Raw genomic sequence first — 21451 nt, forward strand, 5'->3', positions numbered from 1 at the left:
AAGGCTGCTAATTGCACATTTGAGTTGTTGAATTAACAATATAGTTTATTATTCATACCAACAAGAGGATAAAATTAAACAATGATTACATAGGCCAAGTTGCTTAATTATTATTATTAACTTTTTTAGTCTACTTGCAAGACACATAAACTTTGAGTTGCCCTTTAGCCATATACTATCCCTCACTATCTATTTTTCGAATTTTGAATTTTAAAACAAAGTTGTTTTTGATAGTAACTTTTATACGAATGGTTAATTATTATAATTTATAATACTTTTAGAAGAAAAAGGATAAATATATTCTCGAACTATCGTAAATGATATATAGATACCCTCCGTCATACTTTTGGTCATTGGTGCTCCTGCCATCCAAAAACTAAAGCATATATGCCCTTCACTCTAACAGAAGACTGAATAGGAACACGTGACATAATCTTATCCGTCAATCCAATATTTAATAGTCGATCAGTAAATAAGATTATGACGTCCGTTAGTATAAAGGGTATATATGCTCTAATTTTTGGACGACAATGACATCAATGTCCCAAAATTATGATGAAGATATTTACCTACCATTTTGGATAGTTGAGGATATATTTATGCTTTTTCCCTACTTTTAGTGTTCTCGAATATGTGAATTTATTTCAAATAGTTCAAAAATTATATATATGAATTCATGATCAAATTAAGTTATTCAAAATATATTATGTAAATTTAAAATAATAGTATATATGGTTCTTCTTTTATTGTATTTAAAATTTTTGAACTAAGACCCTAAATCCTTATAAAGTTTAGAGGTATTTTCAATATTTTTTTTAATTTTTTAATTAAGAGTCTCATGACCCTGCAAGAGTTTATAACCATTTGCTATACTATGTGACAAATCGGAGTATATATATGTTCAATTAGTCAAATAGAAGAATAATTTTAGGGTTATTAATAATTCGAGAATGAAATTAATAATTCTCGTCTAGTTCGTATTTTCGATTTCTCTCATTTATAAATTTGAAAGAAAATTTTCAAAGTTACCCCAAATATTTGAAGTACACTTCATTTTTCCCATTAGAACTCTCCTTCCCCTTCTCTGTTCTTCTTGTTACAGAAACAGCTGATTGTAAATCTCAACAAAGACTCCATTTTGACTGTTGAATGAGAATCATCATTGACACAAAACATCACATTCTCAAATAATCGTTCTGATGAGCTTTTCAACGAAGTAATTGACGATCCCATTGAGCCAAAAATGGAATCTTCCAGTGAAAATCTTGTCAAAACTCTTTTAAGGAACCCATCTTCCATAAAAACAAAGTCACAAGCTAAGCAACTCCATGCCCAAATAGTGAAAACAAGAGGGTCAAGGTCTGTTTCACTTGCCACTATCATTCTTGGAATTTACTCTGACCTTAACCTTCTTAAAGAATCTTTAGAAGTTTTTAACAACTTTCATTATGTACCCACTAAAGCTTGGAAGTCTGTTGTCAGGTGTTACTCTTGTAATGGTTATTTTCGTGATTCTTTAGCTTGTTTTGTTGAAATGAGGGGTTGGGGTAAGTTGCCAGGTAGGGATGTTTTCCCTTCTGTTGTAAGAGCATGTACCCATTTGAAGGAATTGAGGGTTGGTGAGTCTGTTCATGGTTGTGTTATCAGGTTTGGTTTGGAATCTGATCGTTATACTGGGAATGCACTCATGAATATGTATGCAAAATTGCAGGTTTTGTCGCATGACTATCATCTGTTTGATGAAATTCCCCTGTCAGATCGCGTTTATAGTCGTAGAAGCAGTTTGGCTCAAGATTCTGAGATTGGAATTCTGATAAGGAGTGAAAAAAGTCATTTTGAGTCTTTAGGTGGAAGGAGTGTGAAAAATGCTACAGGATTAGATAGTGTGAGTAAGATTTTTCAAATGATGCCGGATAAAGATGTTGTTTCGTGGAATACTGTGATTGGTGGAAATGTACAAAGTGGGTTGTATGAAGAAGCTCTGGAAAGGTTAAGGGAGATGAGCAATGCCTATTTGAAGCCTGACTGTTTCACTTTGTCAAGTGTCCTTCCTGTCTTTGCGAGGCATGTAGATGTCTTAAAGGGAAAAGAGATTCATGGTTATGCAATTAGACACGGGTTTGACAAAGATGAGTTTATTGGGAGTAGTTTAATTGATATGTACGCAAATTGTACCAGAGTTGAGGATTCGTATAGGGTGTTCAATTTATTATCAGAAAAGGATGACGTTTCATGGAACTCAGTTATAGCAGGATGTGTGCAAAATGGTACTTTTGTTGAAGGGCTGGGACTGTTTAGGCAGATGTTAGCAGCTAATGTCAAGCCTGTGGAAGTTTCTTTCTCAGCTATACTGCCTGCCTGTGCTCATTTGACAACACTACATCTGGGGAAACAGCTCCATGCATACATAATAAGAGTGGGGTTTAATCAAAACATGTATATAGCTAGCTCACTTGTGGACATGTATGCCAAATCTGGGAAGATAATGACTGCTAGATTGATTTTTGATAGGATGGAGATACACGATTCAGTTTCATGGACGACTATAATCATGGGATATGCATTGAATGGTCATGCCCGTGAGGCCACTATTCTTTTTGAAAATATGCAACATGATAAGATAAAGCCCAATGCTGTGGCTTATCTAGCTATTTTAACTGCTTGCAGCCATGCTGGTTTGGTTGATGAAGGTTGGAAATATTTTACAAGTATGAACAGATATGGTGTTTCTCCTGACCTCGAACACTATGCTTCTATTGCAGATCTTCTTGGTCGTGCTGGAAGATTGATGGAAGCTTATAAATTTATCAATGACATGCCTATTAAGCCCACCGGGAGTATTTGGGCTACGCTGCTATCAGCTTGCCGAGTTCACAAAAATGTTGAACTGGCTGAAAAAGTTGCCAAAGAAATGACTACAGCTGATCCTGGGAACATGGGACCTTATCTGCTCTTGTCAAATATGTATTCAGCAGCTGGGAGATGGAAAGATGCATCAAAATTAAGAACTAATATGAAGAAGAAAGGAATGAGAAAACCACCAGCTTGCAGCTGGATAGAAGTTAGGAACCAGGTGCATGCTTTTGTTTCAGGAGACACATCTCACCCATATTATGATCAGATACATGTAGTACTAAGAGATCTTTATGAACGCTTGAAACAAGAAGGTTACGTTCCTCAGATTAGTGAGGCACTACATGATGTTGATGAGGAGCAAAAGAGTGATTTGCTGTATACTCATAGTGAACGGCTTGCAATAGCATTCGGCATTATTAGTACACCTGCTGGGACAAACATTTGCATTATTAAAAATCTCCGTGTATGTGTAGACTGTCACACAGCTATAAAGTTCATATCCAAAATTATGGGGAGAGATATAATTGTTAGAGATAATAGTCGATTTCACCTTTTCAAAGATGGGAGTTGTTCATGTGGAGACTACTGGTGATGGAAACTATGGAAATGTATCCACAATGTAGCATAAAGGGCTTTATTATAAGCAATAAAAGGGGAGAACACATATGGGAAGGTTTCTAGGAAATAGTAGATTATATAGGTGTTCAGACAGTCTCTAGTGTTTCACATTTTATGAGAAAATCTAGAGATCATTCCTCAGTGCTTTGATATGAAAGTTACGCTGTCTTCCAAAATCTGTTCAACTGTATGGTATTGGAGGCATGTATATCATCAATCCATTAAGCTAGCAAACTGGATAAATGTCCTGATGTGAACTTTCAATTTCTCTTGGTGTTACAAAAGGTTAGAGACCTTGAAGCGGTAATATTTTTGAGCTTATGGCTGTTGTACCTTCGCTGGTGATGGAATTTTGGAATTCCGCAAGGTCATATACAAGTGAGAAGGATACTTGGAACTTGACTTTTAACTTTAAATTTTTCCTGTAACCTATAATTTTTTCTGACTTTAGATTTTTTGTACAACCTGAAAAAGAGAAGCTGTGATGTCAATTTAATGCTATCTTTATCATTTAGAAGCTACCTTTGTAGATATGATTTAGTATTGTTAGACACTTCTGCAGGGTAAGATATGGAACTTCTGAATGGCTTCAAGGTGGTTTTTCTTTCTTTTCAGGACTGCTTCATTACATTCGTTGTACTGCCTTGTTGCTGAAAAGTTTAGGAGCTCTCACCAATTCTAGCAAAGATTCATTCCTCTTCTAAATGATGATTGCTAGATATCTGGTCAAGCTGCAAGAACTGTAAGTCTTTTACGCAGATGATAACATGCACATCATGCTACAATCTGAACATGCGAAGTACTTGTCACATCTTGATAGTGCAAATAAATATCATGATGCTTTAAGGAGGCTGTAGAACTAAAGCTTTTTTTAAAGTCAAGCGTTATCTATTTATTTCTTCTTATCTATTCTAGCCTTGGTGGACCGATTTACCTTATACTCGCTGTTGGTGGGAGGTGATAGGTATTCCATGGAATTAGTCGAGGTGCGCAAGTTGGCTAAGACACTACGTTTTTAAAAAGAAAATGACAAAATGATTACTTGATTTGCAGAATTCTTCTTCAAGAAAAATAAAAGAAAGAAAAAGAAGTTCTTGATATCTTCTTAGTGGAGAACATTTCAATTTTGACCTCTCAACTAGCTTTGACAAATTCATGTTATCTGGGTAAGACTGAACAAAAAGTAAACTCATTATATTGATGAGTTGACTATGGTATATTAAAATAATATAAGCATGATGCACGTGTTCAATAAAACCAAGTTTAATTTTGTGATATTTTATTTCAAATTGATCCAAAAAAGAACATATTGATATTGTGCAATTATGAAACATTCAAAATTATATACTAAGAGAGGAATTGTGGTGTGCTTAGACTCCCTTCATTGGAGACTTCAAGCTATACATGAAAAATCAGTGCAATTTCCCTGTCTAACTGAAGTAATTTCTCATGAATTCAAGCCACCTGTATTGATAGTAGTTTCTTACTCTTGCTCGGCCTTTCGTAAGGCCATGGCCCCGTAACACAGAGAATTGTGAGGTGAAATTAACTTTGTTATTTGCTGACTAGGCTTGAGATTTTCCAACTCTCATTCTCGTTTGGTGTTGTTATCATTCATTCAATCTTTGGCCATGGATCATGTGGTTGGTGGCACGTATAAACTGGGTCTGAAGATTGGTAAAGGATATTTAGCGGATTATCTGGGTAATCTCCATGCGTATTTCTTGATTGTTGTTAATTTCAATTGTAGCTCAACTTTTCTGTTATGGGGTTTGAGTTAACCTTGAGTTTTGTTTTTCGTATCAGGGGTAAATGTGCAAACTGAAGAAGAAGTTGCTGTGAAGCTGGTGAGTATGTTGATTAGCTGAACGCTGAAGCTGGAAGTTCACCACATAAACATGGTGTCAATTGTGTTAGGATTTAGCCTTTCACTGGAATTGAATAAAATTTTAAAAGTTGTTTTTTCGGAAGCTGAAAATTCACTCCACAATTTGCTGTCAATTGTCTTAAGATTGAGCCTTTCTCTAAGTAAACTTAGCAACCTGATAAAGTTGAGAAGAATGACCATTTCACTGGAAGATGAGAGGATTATTCTTGAATCATAAGTTTTCATGATATAAAAATTAAAATATGATAGATGACCATTGCTATTTTGGCTGAATGTTCAAATGACATTATTTATTTGGCCCTTTTCTCGGTTCTAGTTTGTTGGTGTGCATTTGCTGGATATAGCTTCTATTTCTGAAGAGTCTTGAATAATTTTGCTTAATTATTCAAGATCAGCATATTTGTTTGGTAGGGGACCGTATTGTGATATATTTATGGACTTCATTTGTGGTTTGCTTCTCACCAGTTGTCCGGGGTGTGTTTCAAGTGCTATGTTTAATATTATGGTTTCTTCTTTGGTACATTAGCTTTGCTGTTCCCAAAATCTAAATTTTTGGTTTGCAGGAATCAACTAAAACAGAACACCCTCACCTTCATTATGAATCAAAGTTGTATAGGCTTCTACAAGGAGGAAGTAAGTGATAGCTTCTACCCATGAATTTCGATGACTCTTATATTTTCTTGCTAAAGTGTTTTTTTAAATTTTTTTTTTTTATCATTTTCATATTTCAAGCTGGGATTCCAAACGTCAGGTGGTTTGGCGTTGAAGGTGAATACAATGCCATGGTTATTGACCTTCTTGGGCCAAGTTTGGAAGACTTGTTTAACTATTGCAATAGGAGGTTCACTTTAAAGACAGTTTTAATGCTGGCAGATCAATTGGTAAATAGCCAAAATTATATGCTGATCAAAGCATAATAATTGCAGCTGGTTGCCTGATACTTATTCTCTGATGCAGATTAATAGGGTTGAATAAATGCACTCAAGAGGATTTCTTCACCGTGACATTAAGCCCGAAAACTTCTTAATGGGTATAGGGCGTAAAGCAAATCAGGTGTGCACTTCATCATATGTTCTCTAAGTGTACATGTATGTCTATGGTTGATAACAAGGTTATGTGCTCCTATTATTTTCCCTAGATATTCTGGAAAGCTCTCCACCTACTTGTTTAGGAACTAAATCACCGACGAACTAGACAAGTTGGTTATCTATTAGGGTTTAGGGTTACAAGTGCTACTCCAGCATTTGTGGAGCTGGAAATATTGTAGCCTGCTTGTTAAGCTTGAACTTTAATTTGAGATGGAAGGGTTACATTCTTTTTTTGGATATTCTCTAATTTCACTCAAGAACATGTACTTCTTATCTTTTTCTCTCGTGTTCCTCTCTGCCATTCTCTTCTCTTAGAGCTCAATGAAGTTGATCCTTGTGATATGAACCTTTGCATTCTTGTCCAAGAAGGCTCTAGCTAACTAACCAGGTGTGCATTTCTTTCAGTTTCCTGGAACAGAGCTCAAAACTCTGTGCATTGTGCAATAGCATATTCTTGGAAATTTCTTCTTTTAAGAACTGGTACTATTGAAAAATTTGTAAAAATTCTTGGACACATTTAATATGTTGAAAGATTCGCCTCTTTCTTTAGTTTATGTTTTCCAGCATAATGCTTATGTTTGAGCTTGGGATGCCAACAAACAACAACAATATACCCAGTAATTGCGAACAAAATTCTGGTAATTAGGCACTTGCAAGCTATGTTGCTCGGACTCTCCGAAAATGGTGCCGCACCCGGGTCGGATCCTTCAAAATGCGCTACTTTTGAAGGATCTGATATGCACCAGTCGGCATTCTTGAAAAGTCCGAGCGACATAGCTTGCAAGTGGAAGAAATTTTTCCTACTGGAGAGGAGGATAAAGTTCCTCCAATCTTGAATTTGTAAACAAACTAACCTAGCCAGAGAACCTGTCATCCTATCTTGTAGTATGCTACTAAACATGAACATTTTGTAATTACTTGATCAGCAGCTTCCTGTCTCTGTAGTACCTTTGTAAATCTACATTAGAACGAGTTTATGAATCTGATGAAAAATAATTCCCATGACATAACCTATGCATCTCTAAGTCAGTTTTGAGCGTTCTATTTTGTTAAAGCAGGTATACATGATTGACTATGCTCTTGCCAACAAATACAGAGATCATGAGACACATGAGCATATACCATTCAGGTATCAACTTCTTCTGTTCCTTAAAGATCTCATATGTCTTCCATTTCTAGAAATTAAAGTGGAATATTACTTGCTAAGGTGATTTAATAATTGGTCAATTCAGTACAATGTGTTAGTAACGACGATTGCTTGAGAAGCTGAAGGTTGAATCTTTTTCCAATTGTTTCTTTGGCGGCTTCGTTTTTTGACCTTTTGGGTTAATGAGGAGTTAAACTTTTGCTCGAACCTAGTTATGTCCTTCCCTTGTTGTTAATATTTGTTTCAAAGATCTCTTTTGCATAAGCTTAACCAAAGAAATTAAAGCTGCCCTTATTGATACAGAAAACCATCTTGTTTGATTAGATCTGTGTAGATTTTGAATGCACATGGTGTACTATGTTATTGAGAAAATAAAAAGGTGGATGAAGAGGTACTCCATTCCTGCTAAGATGCTTCTCTTATTTTGTTCTTTTCCTTTCTGTCTCTTCTATATATTATTTCAAGCTTCTCAATAGTAGATATTGAAATCAAGAAAGAAATTTGGAGGTTCTGCTTTCTTTTTAAGCTTTTCTTTCCTTGACCTTATTTTTAATAGAGTTTAGAGTGGATGGTTGGAGTGTAATATGGATTATTGAACGACTTATTTTGCTTCCTTTGACAGGGAAAACAAAAGGCCCACAGGAACAGCTCGTTATTCTAGTGTTAGCACCCATCTTGGATTTGGTAAGTGAGGATGATATTACCTGAAGCACCTAATATATTTTAAACTTTACATATTACTTCTCTTCCTTGTATGCAGAACAAAGCAGAAGAGACGATCTGGAGTGTCTTGGTTATGTGCTTATGTATTTTTTGAGAGGAAGGTTTGGAAATTACATATAATGTTTATATTTGGTGCCTGTATTGTTATTTCCACATTACTTGTTTCTTACAATTAGCATATTTGATTGTCTTTTCTAGTCTGCCATGGCAAGGTCTGAAAGCTGACAGCAAAAAGCAGAAATACGACAAGATTAGTGAGAAGAAGATGCTTACATCTATAGAGATAGTGTCTTTATGTACATTTCAACAACAAAAACATACCTAGTTAAATCCCAATAATTGGGGTCTGCGGAGGGTAGACGGTATCCAGACCTTTCCATTACCTCGTGGAGGTAGAGAGGTTGTTTCCGGAAGACCCTCAGCTCAAGTGCAACAAACCGAAGTAAAAGAAGAAGAAATACAATGATGAGAGCATAACAATTATTAAGGAAGTAGTATAAATCCTACCCTTGGAAGTCCCAAGCTGAAACCCCTTGTCAGCGAAAGCGAGGGGTTGCCTTTTGGGTCGAGTCACACCGGGCTTGCCTAGTGCGGGTAGCTTTCTTGTATGGTTTGCGAGCTATTGCATAGGAGCAGGGTTTTACCCTTCCCTTGTCATTAAAAAATAGAAAGTAGTGTAAAGTCTACAAGATAGAAACAATAACAACAATAAAATAGTGTGATAATCGAAACATTGTAAACAACATACGACAAGAACTACACAGGTACAACTAGTACTAAGACAGGCACTAACAGGCTTAAGCGACCTCCACGGCTTCCTAGAGTCATGTCCTGTCTAATCACCTCCCCCAAATACTTTTTCAGCCTACCTCTACCCCTTACAATCAGCCTCTCGCACCTCCTCACCGGGGCATCAGCGCACCTCCTCACCGAGTGTCTCGCAAGTATATCTGTCCTAAATTATACCGTCTCTCATCAAACTGCATAACGACCTATTCTGCTGGTCTCTGTTAAACAGGTGCTTTGCGAATCCTATCCCTCAGAATTCATATCATATTGTCATTATTGCCGATCATTACCGTTTGAGGACGAGCCAGATTACTCATACCTGAAGAGGCTATTCCGTCACCTTTTCATTAGTGAGGGTATAATTATTGTTTCATGACCTCTTTCCTCCTTTATATTATCTCTTTGGCACAAGAAGTTATATTTCTAGTCTTATACAACAAAATTATTTTTGTACTCATTGCAGGTTTTCAATTTGACTATGTGTTTGATTGGACTGTTTTGCAATATTATTCTAAGGTTAGCTCCAGTTCAAGAGCACAAGTCTGTACTTAATCTGCTCTCACTAAAAATCATCTACTATTTTGATTTCTGCACTGTAAAAGATGCCCTAATCTTACATTTTATTTGTTTTTCAGCAAATTGCAAGATCGCCAGAAAAGATCCCTGGTATTGTTTCAAGAAACTTTGGCTTCAGAAGTAGCAGTTTAAATTTCTATTATTATCATGATGTTAGCACAATACCACTTTACTGGACGTTTCGACATAAAATTTGGGATTTTTATTTCTTCTAAAACAGTATTTGTTTTTAAGTAGCCTCAAGTGTGTTTAGATATGAATACATATTGGAGTTGATTTTGAACTTTTGTGACTGATTTGGAGGGAGGGGGGATGTGAATTCTATGGCCAAATAGCTTTTTCGGAACAAAATTCCTGGAATAAGTGAAAATGTCCATATTGAACAAGAAACGCGTCATAGCAGGCTAAAGTTTATTGATGGTGATTTTTTTTTATACTGTCAGCATGTATAAATTATCTTCGATATGTTTGTTGATGGTTTTTTTGTGTTCCTTTTTTAGATCAGAAGAAGGAGAAGAAGAAAGTGAAATTTGCAGAAGATATGGTAGAGCCAAGTGGGAACAGTGAAGAATATAGAAAGCTTCATCATTCTAATAAGGTCAAGAATGCTCTTAAACGATACGAAATTGAACAAAAATGTCGTTAGTGAATAGTTTGGTCCAAAAATGTCACTGCCGTCAATAGTTTGGTCCCAACGAGTTGGCATTAAGGGGACATCCTATTTCACATCAAGAATAGGACAAAAAAAAAGCATGGGACCAAAAAAAGACAACATAATAAAACAGTAGTAGTAGAAGTTAGCTTTATACAAATTGTGTCTGAAGTGACAATGTATTTTTGAGGTCATAAGTCACTGTTTGTTTTCTGTCTCTTGGCATGTGAAAGTAACATTGCAAATGCACAAATAGACAAAATATGCTGTGATTTTGGTTATGGTGATCTTTTTTGCAGACTATGTTTTTTGTTCTTTCTTAAGTATTATCTTACAAAATGATCTTATTGTCTGTCAGAGCATGCCTATTGAGACAAAAAGGATGTACTGATTCATATGCACTTCTGCTGTCACAACTTAAAATAAAAATTTATATAATATGGTTTTACTTCTTATCTTTCCCTTTTTTTTTAAAAGTATGAATTGGTGAATTTTTGCGTTCGCGAGATTTCAGTGAAAATGTTATTATATTTATGAACCTCTTTTGGTTTGTTTGGAAAAATGTGTCTCGAGATTGATAATCTCTTGTAATATTGTATTTATGAACTTCTTTTGGTTTGATTGAAAGAATGTGTCTCGAGATTGATAATCTCTTGAAAATTATGTGAATTTAACGAAGATAATAGAACAAACTGAAACAAGCTTCGTAAGTGGCATTGCATGTTAATTGTCTTTATCTCCTCCCTCACCCTTTGTAGTCCCCAAACCCCACACTACCCCACCCCCATATGCTATCCTTATATTGTTCTTAGAAAATGACATTTTTGCTTGCTTAACAAAAAATATTTTTTTAATATAAATACATAACTTACGATATTATAATCTCTTTTTCAAAAAAATTACCATTTAAGAAAGTTACAAAATTTCTCTGTCGAATGCTTTTCTGTCCTTTTTCAGATATATCTCTCTCATTAAGTAATGTATTATTTGTAATGTATTAAACAATCAAGAAATGTACTCGAGAGTAATGAAAAGTTAAAAATTTTTATAATCCAAAAAACTTTCGAGATACGATATAATTAGCTTCCAAAGAATTTCTATACAAAAATATTTTCGGTGACAATTTTTTTGTTATTATTATCAAACACCACACTTGAGGTTTTATCATTGTTGCTAGACTTCCATAAGGGATCCTACATTTTTGTAGAACTAAAATATTGTTGATATCTTATTAGTGGTGAACATTTCAATTTTGACCTCTCATTTAGCTTTGACAAATCATTATATTGTTGAATTGGATATGGTATTATTATTATTATTATTAATTAAATTAAAATAATATAAACATGATGCACTTGTTCAATGAAACCAAGTTGAATTTTGTAATAATTTAAAATTGACCATAAAAAACAACATATTAATATCGTGCAATAACCGTTAAAAAAAATTAATCAAAATTATGATATATGAGAAGAATTTTGACGCGCTAAGATTCTTTCAATGGGAGAATTCAAATAAAACATGAAAAGTTACAATAGTTTCTCAAGAATTCAGTGATTGATGTATTTTTATCATCAATGTGTAATTGTTTTTTAGTAAGATTATGACTCCAAAACGTAGATAATTATGAAATAAACAGATAATTATGAAGCAAAATTAACTTTGTTATTAGTTGACTAGGCATGAGATTCATTCTAATTTTCATTTCTACCATCAAAGTTTTGTGTCACTCTATGAAATTCATCCTTCGTATTGAGGAAGAACAAACATTCTCTAAAATATCATATTATTATGTGGATACAAGTAATATTAGTGATGATATCATGAAACTATTCACATATAACATATTATAAATTTTAATAGTATTCTATTAAATTTTTGTTTATATTTCAAGACTCCAAAAGCATTTTTTTTAGATATTGAATGAAAAAAAAATAATATCAACACGTTTCTCCATATTTTGGATTAACGTCTTTAATATTTATACATATAATGATCGACCAAAGATAAAAATATCGAGCGAGTCAGAGGTGTTAAACATGATTGGATTAACGAAGAGGCCGATCATAAGATAGTAGAACTATTCATAAGGGATTTTGTTTCGAAAACCCTCACGAAAATGATAGTATAATTTATCATCATAGTCCGTGTTTTTAGATGAGTCAATATTAGGATTAGGTTTATTTTTGGAACGATCATAGAAGTTTTTGATAATTAAATTATTCGAGAGTCTAAAAAAACTTTTGAAAGATAATACGACAAAATAAAACAGGATCACTCAAGAATACTAATTAAATTCATGATCATATCATCTCCATGTTACATGTTATTTATTTTGTTATCTCATCTAAAATTTGATATTCATGTTAAAGTTTCACGAAATTTTAATTTATATCGAAAAGTTTCTTATTGAGATAAACACTCCCTAACAATTACAGTTTCATATTTCGTAAAAATTAAATTTAAATTTTTGATTAAAAATAAAAAAATATTTATCATTTCATCGCCCGATACGTATCCTTTCTCGTAACTTATTGAATTTGAGTGCAATGTGAACAATAATACATAATTTGAAAAGTATATATAAAAAGATGTCAAATATCCTGTTGGAAATTACTTTGCAACACGTTTTTCTTTTTGATTTTTGAACACGTTAATGAGTGAAAAATATTTGACAAATTTCATAGTTTCTATCTATAAAAATTTAAAATTCTAAAATTACCTTGCTACTTCTAAAAAATCATTTACATAAATTTGAAAAAGTCAAAACTTAAATTTATTTTTATTTAATAAAAAATGGAACACTATTTTTTTCCCAAGAAAAAAAAAACAATCTATGCTTATTATCTAAGAAAATTGTAGCAGACAAATTTGAAATTCAAAAACATCATAATACCAACTACTTAAGTTAATCATAATTAATACATAAAAAAAGACTATTATTAATCCTCTTAATTAGAAATTTTAAAAATCATTATAATCTTCTTTCCTAAAGAATAATCACATATATATTCTTCTTCCTTCTTTTTTATTTTTTTCAAAAATTATTCTCCCAGCATCTAACATTTTTTTTTTTTAGAAAAAAAAAGAATTTATCCCACCCCCACCAATAAATAAATAAAAATGATAATAATATTATAAGAAAAGAAAATAAAAGGAAAAAGAAAAAGCTTAATATTTTTCTTGTATAATCCCATTTTCTCCATTTTTCTTCTTTTTCATCTTCTTCTTCTTCTCTTCTCTTACACAGAAAAAAAAAATTCCCATAAATTTTCCGCAGATTTCGTTTTCAGTTAGATTCTCTCTTCTCCCCTACCCCCAAAATCCCCATTTTATTTTGTAGCTTACTGTATTTTTCCATTTCCATTTCTTCTGTCATTTACTTCTTCTTTTTTTTTTGAATTTTTTTTTCAAGAATCCAAAACCCCTTTTAAGCTTTTTCATTTCTCATCAAGTTGTAATTTTTGTGTCATTCATTGGATTATTCTTTTATTTCTTTAGAGAAAAAGGGGGACACTGTTGTTTAGGAAAAAAAAAGTTACTTGTTTTTAAGTGTTTTCCATATATTAAGAACTGATATTAGGCTTTAGGGTTTTTAAAGATTTTTCATCTGGGGTGCCTCAAAGAAGTGATTTTTTTTGTATTTTTGTTCTTTGGGGTAAGGTAGATTTTGCTGGATCTGGGGTAATTTCCAGATTTTAATTTCCTGACTATTTGTGGGAGTAGTGGTTGATAATTGATATTTGTTTGGTTTGATTGGGTTTGTTGAATCTTTAACTATGGATCATGTGGTTGGTGGGAAGTTTAAACTGGGACGAAAGATCGGTAGTGGATCTTTTGGGGAACTATATTTAGGTAATATCAATGTGTTTTTAGTTGATTGTTGTTAGTTTCAATTGTAGCTCAAGTTTTGTGGTATGGGGTTTGAGTTGACCTTGAGTTTTTTGCTTTTGTATCAGGGGTAAATGTGCAAACTGGAGAAGAAGTTGCTGTGAAGCTGGTGAGTGTGTTGATTAGAACATGGTGTCAGTTGTGTTAAAGATTGAACTGTTTACTGGAATTGGGTGAAAATTGGAATGTTGATTTCACTGAAGCTGGAAATTGAGGCTTAGCTAAATAAAGTTAACAACAATAAAAGGTTGAAAAAGACCACATCTTTCACTAGAGGATGAGAAGATCATTCTTGTATTATAAGCTTTCATGATATAAAACTTAAATATGATAGACGAACTTTGCTATTTTGGCTGAATATGCTAGTGACATTGTTTATTTGGCCCTTTTATTGGTGCTAGTTTGTTAGTGTGCATTTGCTGGATATAGCTTCTACTTCTGAATAGTCTTGAATAGTTTTGCTTATGTTGATCAGTGAATTTGTTTGGTAGGGACCTTATTGTGATATATCAAGGACTTCATATGTAGTTGTTTCTCAGATACTGTGACCATCTGTTAAGTGTTTTAGAACATCATGAATGAGATTTCCTTGTGCTTTCCATGCAGGTGTCTGTTCCAGTGCTATGCTTAATACTGTAGTTTTTTTTTGTTGATGCATTTGCTTTGCTGTTTCCAGAATCTAATTTTTTGGTTTGCAGGAATCAACTAAAACCAAGCACCCTCAGCTTCATTATGAATCAAAGCTGTATATGCTTCTACAAGGAGGAAGTAAGTGATAGTTTCTACCTATGAATTTCAATGACTGTTATATTCTCGAGGTGCACTGATTTGTGTTTTTTTTTTCAATAATCATTTTCTTATTTTAAGCTGGAATTCCACACCTCAAGTGGTTTGGCGTTGAAGGTGAATACAATGCCATGGTTATCGACCTTCTTGGACCAAGTTTGGAAGACTTGTTTAACTATTGCAATAGGAGGTTCACTTTAAAGACAGCTTTAATGCTGGCAGATCAACTGGTAAATATCCAAAATTATTTACTGTTAATGCATAATTATTGTAGCTGGTTGCCTGATACTTGTTCTCTGATGCAGATTAATAGGGTTGAATATATGCACTCAAGAGGATTTCTTCACCGTGATATTAAGCCCGACAACTTCTTAATGGGTTTAGGGCGTAAAGCAAATCAGGTGTGTACTTCATCATATGTTCTCGAAGTGTAGATGTAAATGCCCTATACATTTGCACTTGATATTTTCGGAAAGTTCTCCACCTACTTGCTTGGGAATTAAATCACTGAGGAATTAGACAAATTGGTTATCTACTAGGGTTTTGGGTCTACTGTACGGGTGCTCCTCCAGCATTTTTGTATTGGGACATATTGTAGCGTGTGGTTGTTGAGCTCGAACAAGGAACTTCAATTTGTGATGGAAGGGTAACATTCTTTTTGTTAGTTCCAGAAGTCAAGAAGTCGCATTTCCTCTCTCTTTCTCTCTCCCATTCCCTTCTCTTAGAGCTCCATGAAGTCAATCCCTGTGACATCAACCATTACATTCTTGTCTAAGAAGGATTTAGCCAACTAGCCAGGCATTTCTTCTAGTTTTCTGGAACTATGCGCAAAATCCAGTGCATTGTGCAGTTGCATATTCTTGGACACATGTAATCTGTTGAGAGATTTCCCCCTTTCTTTAGTTTATGTTTTCCAGCATAATGCTTATGCTTGATCTGGGGAGGTAGAAGATCTTATTGCCAACAAATTCTGGTAATAAGCACTTGCAAATGGAAGAAATATTTCCTACCCGGAAACGAGGATGAAGTTTCCTCTGAATTTCTTTTTGTAAACAAAATGACTTAGTCTAAGAGAACCTGTCATCTGATCTTGCATGATGCTACTGAACATTAGCATTTTGTAAAACTTGATCAGTAGGTTCCTGTTTGTAAGTCTATGTATAGAACGAGTTAATGGATCTGATTGAAACTATGCATCTCTAAGATTTGGGTGTTTTATTTTGTTATAACAGGTATACATCATTGACTATGGTCTTGCCAAGAAATACAGAGATCTTCAGACACACAAGCATATACCATACAGGTATCAACCTTTTATGCTTCTCAAAGATCTCATATGGTCTTCCATTTCTAGAAATTACAATGGAATATTACTTGCTTAGGTGATTTGATAATTGGTCAATTCACCACAATGTGTTGGTAATGATGATTGCTTGAGAAGCTGAAGGTTGAATGTTCTTCCAATTGTTTCTTTGGCGGCTTCATTTTTTGACCTTTTGGAGTAATGAGAATTTAAACTTTTGCTAGAACCTAGTTATGCCCTTCCCTGTTTTTTCAAAAAAATTTGCCCTCTCTTTTGCATAAGCTGAATCAAAGAAATTAAAGCAGCTCTAGTGGATATGGAAAACCATCTTGAATGATTAGACTTTTGTAGATTTTGAATGCACATTGTGTACTATGGTATTGAGAAAGTACAAAGCCGGATGGAATGATTTTTCCCTCCATTCCTGCTAGGATGCTTCTCTTATTTTTTTTTTCTGTTCCTTTCTGTCTCAATGTACGCTTCCAAGCTTCTCAATAGTGGATATTGAGATTAAGAAACAAATTTGGAGGTTCTGCGTCTTATCAAGCTTTTCTTTCCCTGACCTTATTTTAATAGTGTTGAGTGGATGATTGGAGCGTAATATGGATTGCTGAATGAATCGTTTGCTTCCTTTGACAGGGAAAACAAAAACCTCACAGGAACAGCTCGTTATGCTAGCGTTAACACCCATCTTGGAGTTGGTAAGTGAGGATGATATTACACCAAGTACCTAGTAGTACGTTAAACTTTACATAATCACCTCTCTTCCTTGTATGCAGAACAAAGCAGAAGAGACGATCTGGAGTCTCTTGGTTATGTGCTTATGTATTTTTTGAGAGGAAGGTTCGGCAGTTACAGATATAGTTTATGTTTGGTGCCTGTTTCTCTATTTCCATGTGCATTACTTGTTTCTTACAATTAGCATATTTGCTTGTGTTTTTTAGTCTGCCATGGCAAGGTCTGAAAGCTGGCACCAAAAAGCAGAAATATGACAGGATTAGTGAGAAGAAGATGCTTACACCTATAGAGGTAGTGACTTTATGTACATTATTTATACATGCCAAATATTATCTGTCCTACAGAGAAGTACCGGGTCTTGTGAATATATCTGTCCTAAACTATGCTCTCTCATCAAACTGCATAATGACATATTCCACTGTTCTCTGTTAAACAGGTGCTTTGCAAATCCTATCCTTCAGAATTCATATCATATTTTCATTATTGCCGATCATTACGGTTTGATGACAAGCCAGATTACTCATACCTAAAGAGGCTATTCCGTGACCTTTTCATTAGAGAGGGTAAGTTTCTGTTTCATGATAGTTTCAATATTCTGTTTCCTCCTTTATATAATCTCTTTCGCACTACAAGTATATTTCTGTAGTCTTATACGACAAAATTCTTTTTGCATGCATTGCAGGTTATCAATTTGACTATGTGTTTGATTGGACTATCTTGAAGTATCCCCAGATCGGCTCCAGTTCAAGAGCACGAGTCTGTCTTTAATCTACTCTTGCTAAAAATTATCTACTGTTTTATTTTTGCATTCTAGAAGATGCCCTAATCTTACATTTTGTGTATTTTCAGCAACCTATTGCAAGATTACCTGTGAATCCGGGACCATCCATTGAAAGACCAGAAAAGATCCCTGGTACTGTTACAAGAAACTGCATCTTCAAAGAATAAGAAATAGTAGCTTACATTCCTCGTATGATTATTTATGTTTGGGCGGGCTCATGGTGCTTGACCTTTGTCGTCAATCTAATCCATGCTTTTGACAAAATAGCCAATTATTGCAAGCAGAATAGCACTTCAAATCTCTTATTATATGTAGTTTCAGAAGACCCACTTGAAACACATAAATGTAAGTTTGCATGTGTGACCCATTCAATGGCAGTGGGAGAGATGTACAATGCTCAAGTATGTGACTAGAAGTTGCAGCTATCCTTGAGGATTTCTTAAATATGCGGAAATGGGTGCTGTCCAATTAATGATAAGAAGTGTGTCAAATCATCCCCTCTGAAAAATAAAACCCAATACGAACTATAGGTGGCTGGGGCATTTTGTTTTGTTTCTTTTTCCTCCCGTGTTTTTTTTGTTGGTTGAATGTATGTCATCATGTTACAGATTTGTAGGCTAATTTTAAGATTTGTCTGATCTCTTGTACAGTGAGGCAGGAAATCAAAGATAGGTTTTCTGGTGCTGTGGAGGCGTTTTCTAGAAGGAACGTGTCTGGAACTGGTTTGCAAGGGGACCATTTGAGACATCACAGATCATCTGACGATGTACCATCATCTAAGGATGTGGTAAGCAGCGAATGTGATATCTTTTTTCTGCCTGGGATTCCGTATAATATTTTGGCATCCTCTCAATTTACAGTCATCAGTTTGTTCCTACCTGGAGCTTTCTTGGTGTCTGAACTGCTCATTATAGGTTATTATCTGATGCACTTGTTAACATTTCAGCAAGCTGATGCTGAAAGAGGCCGTGTATCTCGGACTGGTAGCACCTCGAGGAGGGCTGTAATGGGAAGCAGCCGGCCCAGCTCATCTGGCGAACCCACTGACAATCGCTCTGGTCGCTTAGGTTCAAGCAGCGGCCGCATTTCCACTACCCAAAGAGTACAACCTGGATTTGAATCCAAGTCTTCATCTTTTACCCGCGCTACTGCAACTAGAGGGGGTAGGGATGATGCTCTTAGGAGCTTTGAGTTACTAACTATTGGCACCGGAAGAAGGAAATGAGGCTATATAATGTCTAATATCTACCCCCAAGGTACCAAAACTTTTAACCGCTGATATCATGATATTCAAGTACTATTTTCTTATTCTTGATACTACTCCTCAGCTAATATGAACTTATCGTTACCGTCTTTTCCTTATAGTTGAACAGCAAGTTGAGCAGCTATCTTCAAGGACTTATCAACAAGCATGCACTGATTCTTGCAATTTAACAAACTTGCTAAACTTTCAAGAGATAGAGGGGTGTTTCTGTTTTGTATATTTGAGAATACCTCTCTAATGTGATGTTGTAGACCGGGATCTCTCTCGAAAAATAAAAAATATTTCACATCTGGCCATTGCTCCCCTGATGTGCATGGCTGCTATGCTTGCGAACGGGGAGGATGTTAATGGCGAAAGTAAATAGCTCATGGTTATGCAGTGTAGCTCCGATTACTTAAGGGGCTACCTCAGTACTTCCTCTTAGTTGTGTGGTTCTTGTGCCCAGAATTGTTATCATATACTTTTATGTTATGTACCCTCTAATTTTTCTTCCTATATTAACTTGTTACTATGAACGTGTGTTGTCTTATTACGTGTTGTTTCCTTTGCTTCGGTTACTGTACTCTTCTCCATTATACTCGACACGAAAAAAATTACGCGGTTAAGTAAATTTATACCATTATAACTATAGTTGGCTGTAAGTACCACTTACGACTAACATTATACATTAATTGTGTGGGCCGACTTCGAGTTTGTATAATTAATCACATTTGTATATGTGTAATATACGATTATCTAATCAATATACATATATAATTTGTCTCTCTCATTCCTCTCCCAATCTTGCTCGCCTTTGTCCTCTCTCTATCAATCTCGCTTGCTTTTTATACAAATGAATATGTATAATATACAATTATTTAACCAATATACATATATAATTCTCTCTCCTACTCTCTGTTTTCTCTCGCTCGCCTCTCTCCTCTGTTTCTCAAAATCTCGCTTGCCATGTATAGAAATATATATGTATAATATGCAATTGTCTCACCAATGTACATGTACAATTTACCTCTTTCCCACTTTTTATTCTCTCTCGCCTCTCTCCTCTCTCTCCCAGTCTCGCTCGTTTCTCTCCTCCCTATAACATGTAACTACGAATTGTAATTATCAAACTATAACTATGGAGAGTAATTAAGTTATTTTTAGTGGCTGTATGTGAAAGTTCTCCTTGTTTTATTAAGCTTCATATCGTAACATGGGATATTTTATTTTGACACTAAGATTCAACTTGTTTATCTACTTCGTAATAATTTTAGATATGTTAGAAAGCTAGATAAAAATGGTGAATGAATTGTGGGGGAAGTTTAGGTAAAATGGTGCCTACATATATAAAGTTTAGGTAAAAATAATTGAATTTTAATAGTATAATTTTACGAGTGAGTTTTTATCGGGATAATGAATTTGTAATTTTAGAAAATATTATTAATGCACCAGTTTTGCAATTTACCACTTTTTCATATTAATTGAAAGATTTTGGGTTTTGGAGGATTTACCTTTTTCTCATTCATTCTCAATGTTTTCACATAAATAATTATATTCCCCAAAAAACACCAATATTCAAAGATTTATAATTATAAAAAAAAATGCATTTCTCATTAAAAAAAATTCTAAATAAGAAGAAAATAGTGTTTTATATTTATGTGAATCAACATTAATTTTTCTTCTTTTTTTATGAGTCAACTCTAATATAATTGTTGACCATTAACTTGCTTTCTTATATTATTGCCTCAATCTAAAGCATGTATTTGTATGGACAAAAAAATATTTCAAATAATTATTATATGATACTACTATAAATAATTTTTTCTATTTTAAAATTATTCAAATCAACCATAAATGATTGAGACATTAACATTATTTCCAGTTTAAATCATAATTGACTATGAAATTATCACTTATAAGTAAAATAATAAAAAATTAAAGCATGTTTAAAATTTATAATAAGAAAAATTTAATTCTCTTGATATAATAGTAAGTTGACAGTATGATTCATTCTGTATATTGAATTACAACAATCTAGTTTTTGTAAGTCAAAGTTTAATTAATTATTAGAGAAAAAAAAATTTCTTCTTTTAAAATTGTCTACTTAGAGTTAATTCTTTTTCCCTTTCTGAAGTGTGTTTCAATTAATGAGTTAAATATAAATAATAAATAAGGAAAAAGCATTTATTATATAATAAATTTTGATAGTAAAGTTGTCACTCATTGCAAAAATGGAATAAACATAAAGGAACCATGAGTAGCCTATAAATTCTCTTCACATTTTACAAAATCATAGTACACCTTTTTTTTTCTTTGAAAAAGTTTTGGTACTCATACTTCAAAGTATGAGTAATGCAAATGTTCCTCCTCCT

The 21451-nt window shown here is 34.0% G+C and overlaps 2 protein-coding genes and 1 pseudogene across 6 annotated transcripts; all 3 read left to right on the forward strand.

Moving 5' to 3' along the window:
- Positions 1-978: 978 nt before the first annotated feature.
- On the forward strand, positions 979-8281 carry LOC101254838 (putative pentatricopeptide repeat-containing protein At3g23330). Of its 5 annotated transcripts, XM_069289255.1 has the most exons (11): positions 979-3852; positions 4090-4216; positions 5044-5178; positions 5281-5321; positions 5926-5995; positions 6095-6243; positions 6320-6415; positions 6766-6838; positions 7509-7579; positions 7922-7988; positions 8220-8281. In XM_069289255.1, exon 1 carries the CDS (start codon positions 1244-1246, stop codon positions 3446-3448), a length of 2205 nt encoding a protein of 734 aa, XP_069145356.1. In that variant the 5' UTR covers positions 979-1243; the 3' UTR covers positions 3449-3852; positions 4090-4216; positions 5044-5178; positions 5281-5321; positions 5926-5995; positions 6095-6243; positions 6320-6415; positions 6766-6838; positions 7509-7579; positions 7922-7988; positions 8220-8281. The 5 variants fall into 5 exon arrangements, with proteins under 5 accessions (XP_069145356.1, XP_069145355.1, XP_069145358.1 ...); XM_069289254.1 differs by lacking the exon at positions 7922-7988; XM_069289257.1 differs by lacking the exon at positions 7922-7988 and having other exon boundaries at positions 1009-3852; positions 6114-6243.
- Positions 5050-9485, forward strand: LOC101255432 (casein kinase 1-like; annotated as a pseudogene).
- A 3825-nt stretch (positions 9486-13310) lies between these two features.
- Positions 13311-19615, forward strand: LOC101255137 (casein kinase 1-like protein 10). Its single transcript, XM_004247693.5, has 15 exons — positions 13311-14192; positions 14297-14337; positions 14927-14996; positions 15096-15244; positions 15320-15415; positions 16247-16317; positions 16957-17018; positions 17097-17160; positions 17262-17346; positions 17492-17618; positions 17738-17811; positions 17905-17968; positions 18487-18623; positions 18783-19092; positions 19202-19615. The coding sequence occupies exons 1-14, from the start codon at positions 14117-14119 to the stop codon at positions 19059-19061; spliced, it is 1395 nt and encodes a 464-aa protein (XP_004247741.2). The 5' UTR covers positions 13311-14116; the 3' UTR covers positions 19062-19092; positions 19202-19615.
- The last annotated feature ends 1836 nt before the right edge of the window (positions 19616-21451 follow it).

The sequence above is a fragment of the Solanum lycopersicum genome, chromosome 9 (genome assembly GCF_036512215.1).
Source record: "Solanum lycopersicum chromosome 9, SLM_r2.1".
In the NCBI taxonomy this organism is placed as follows: Eukaryota; Viridiplantae; Streptophyta; class Magnoliopsida; order Solanales; family Solanaceae; genus Solanum; species Solanum lycopersicum.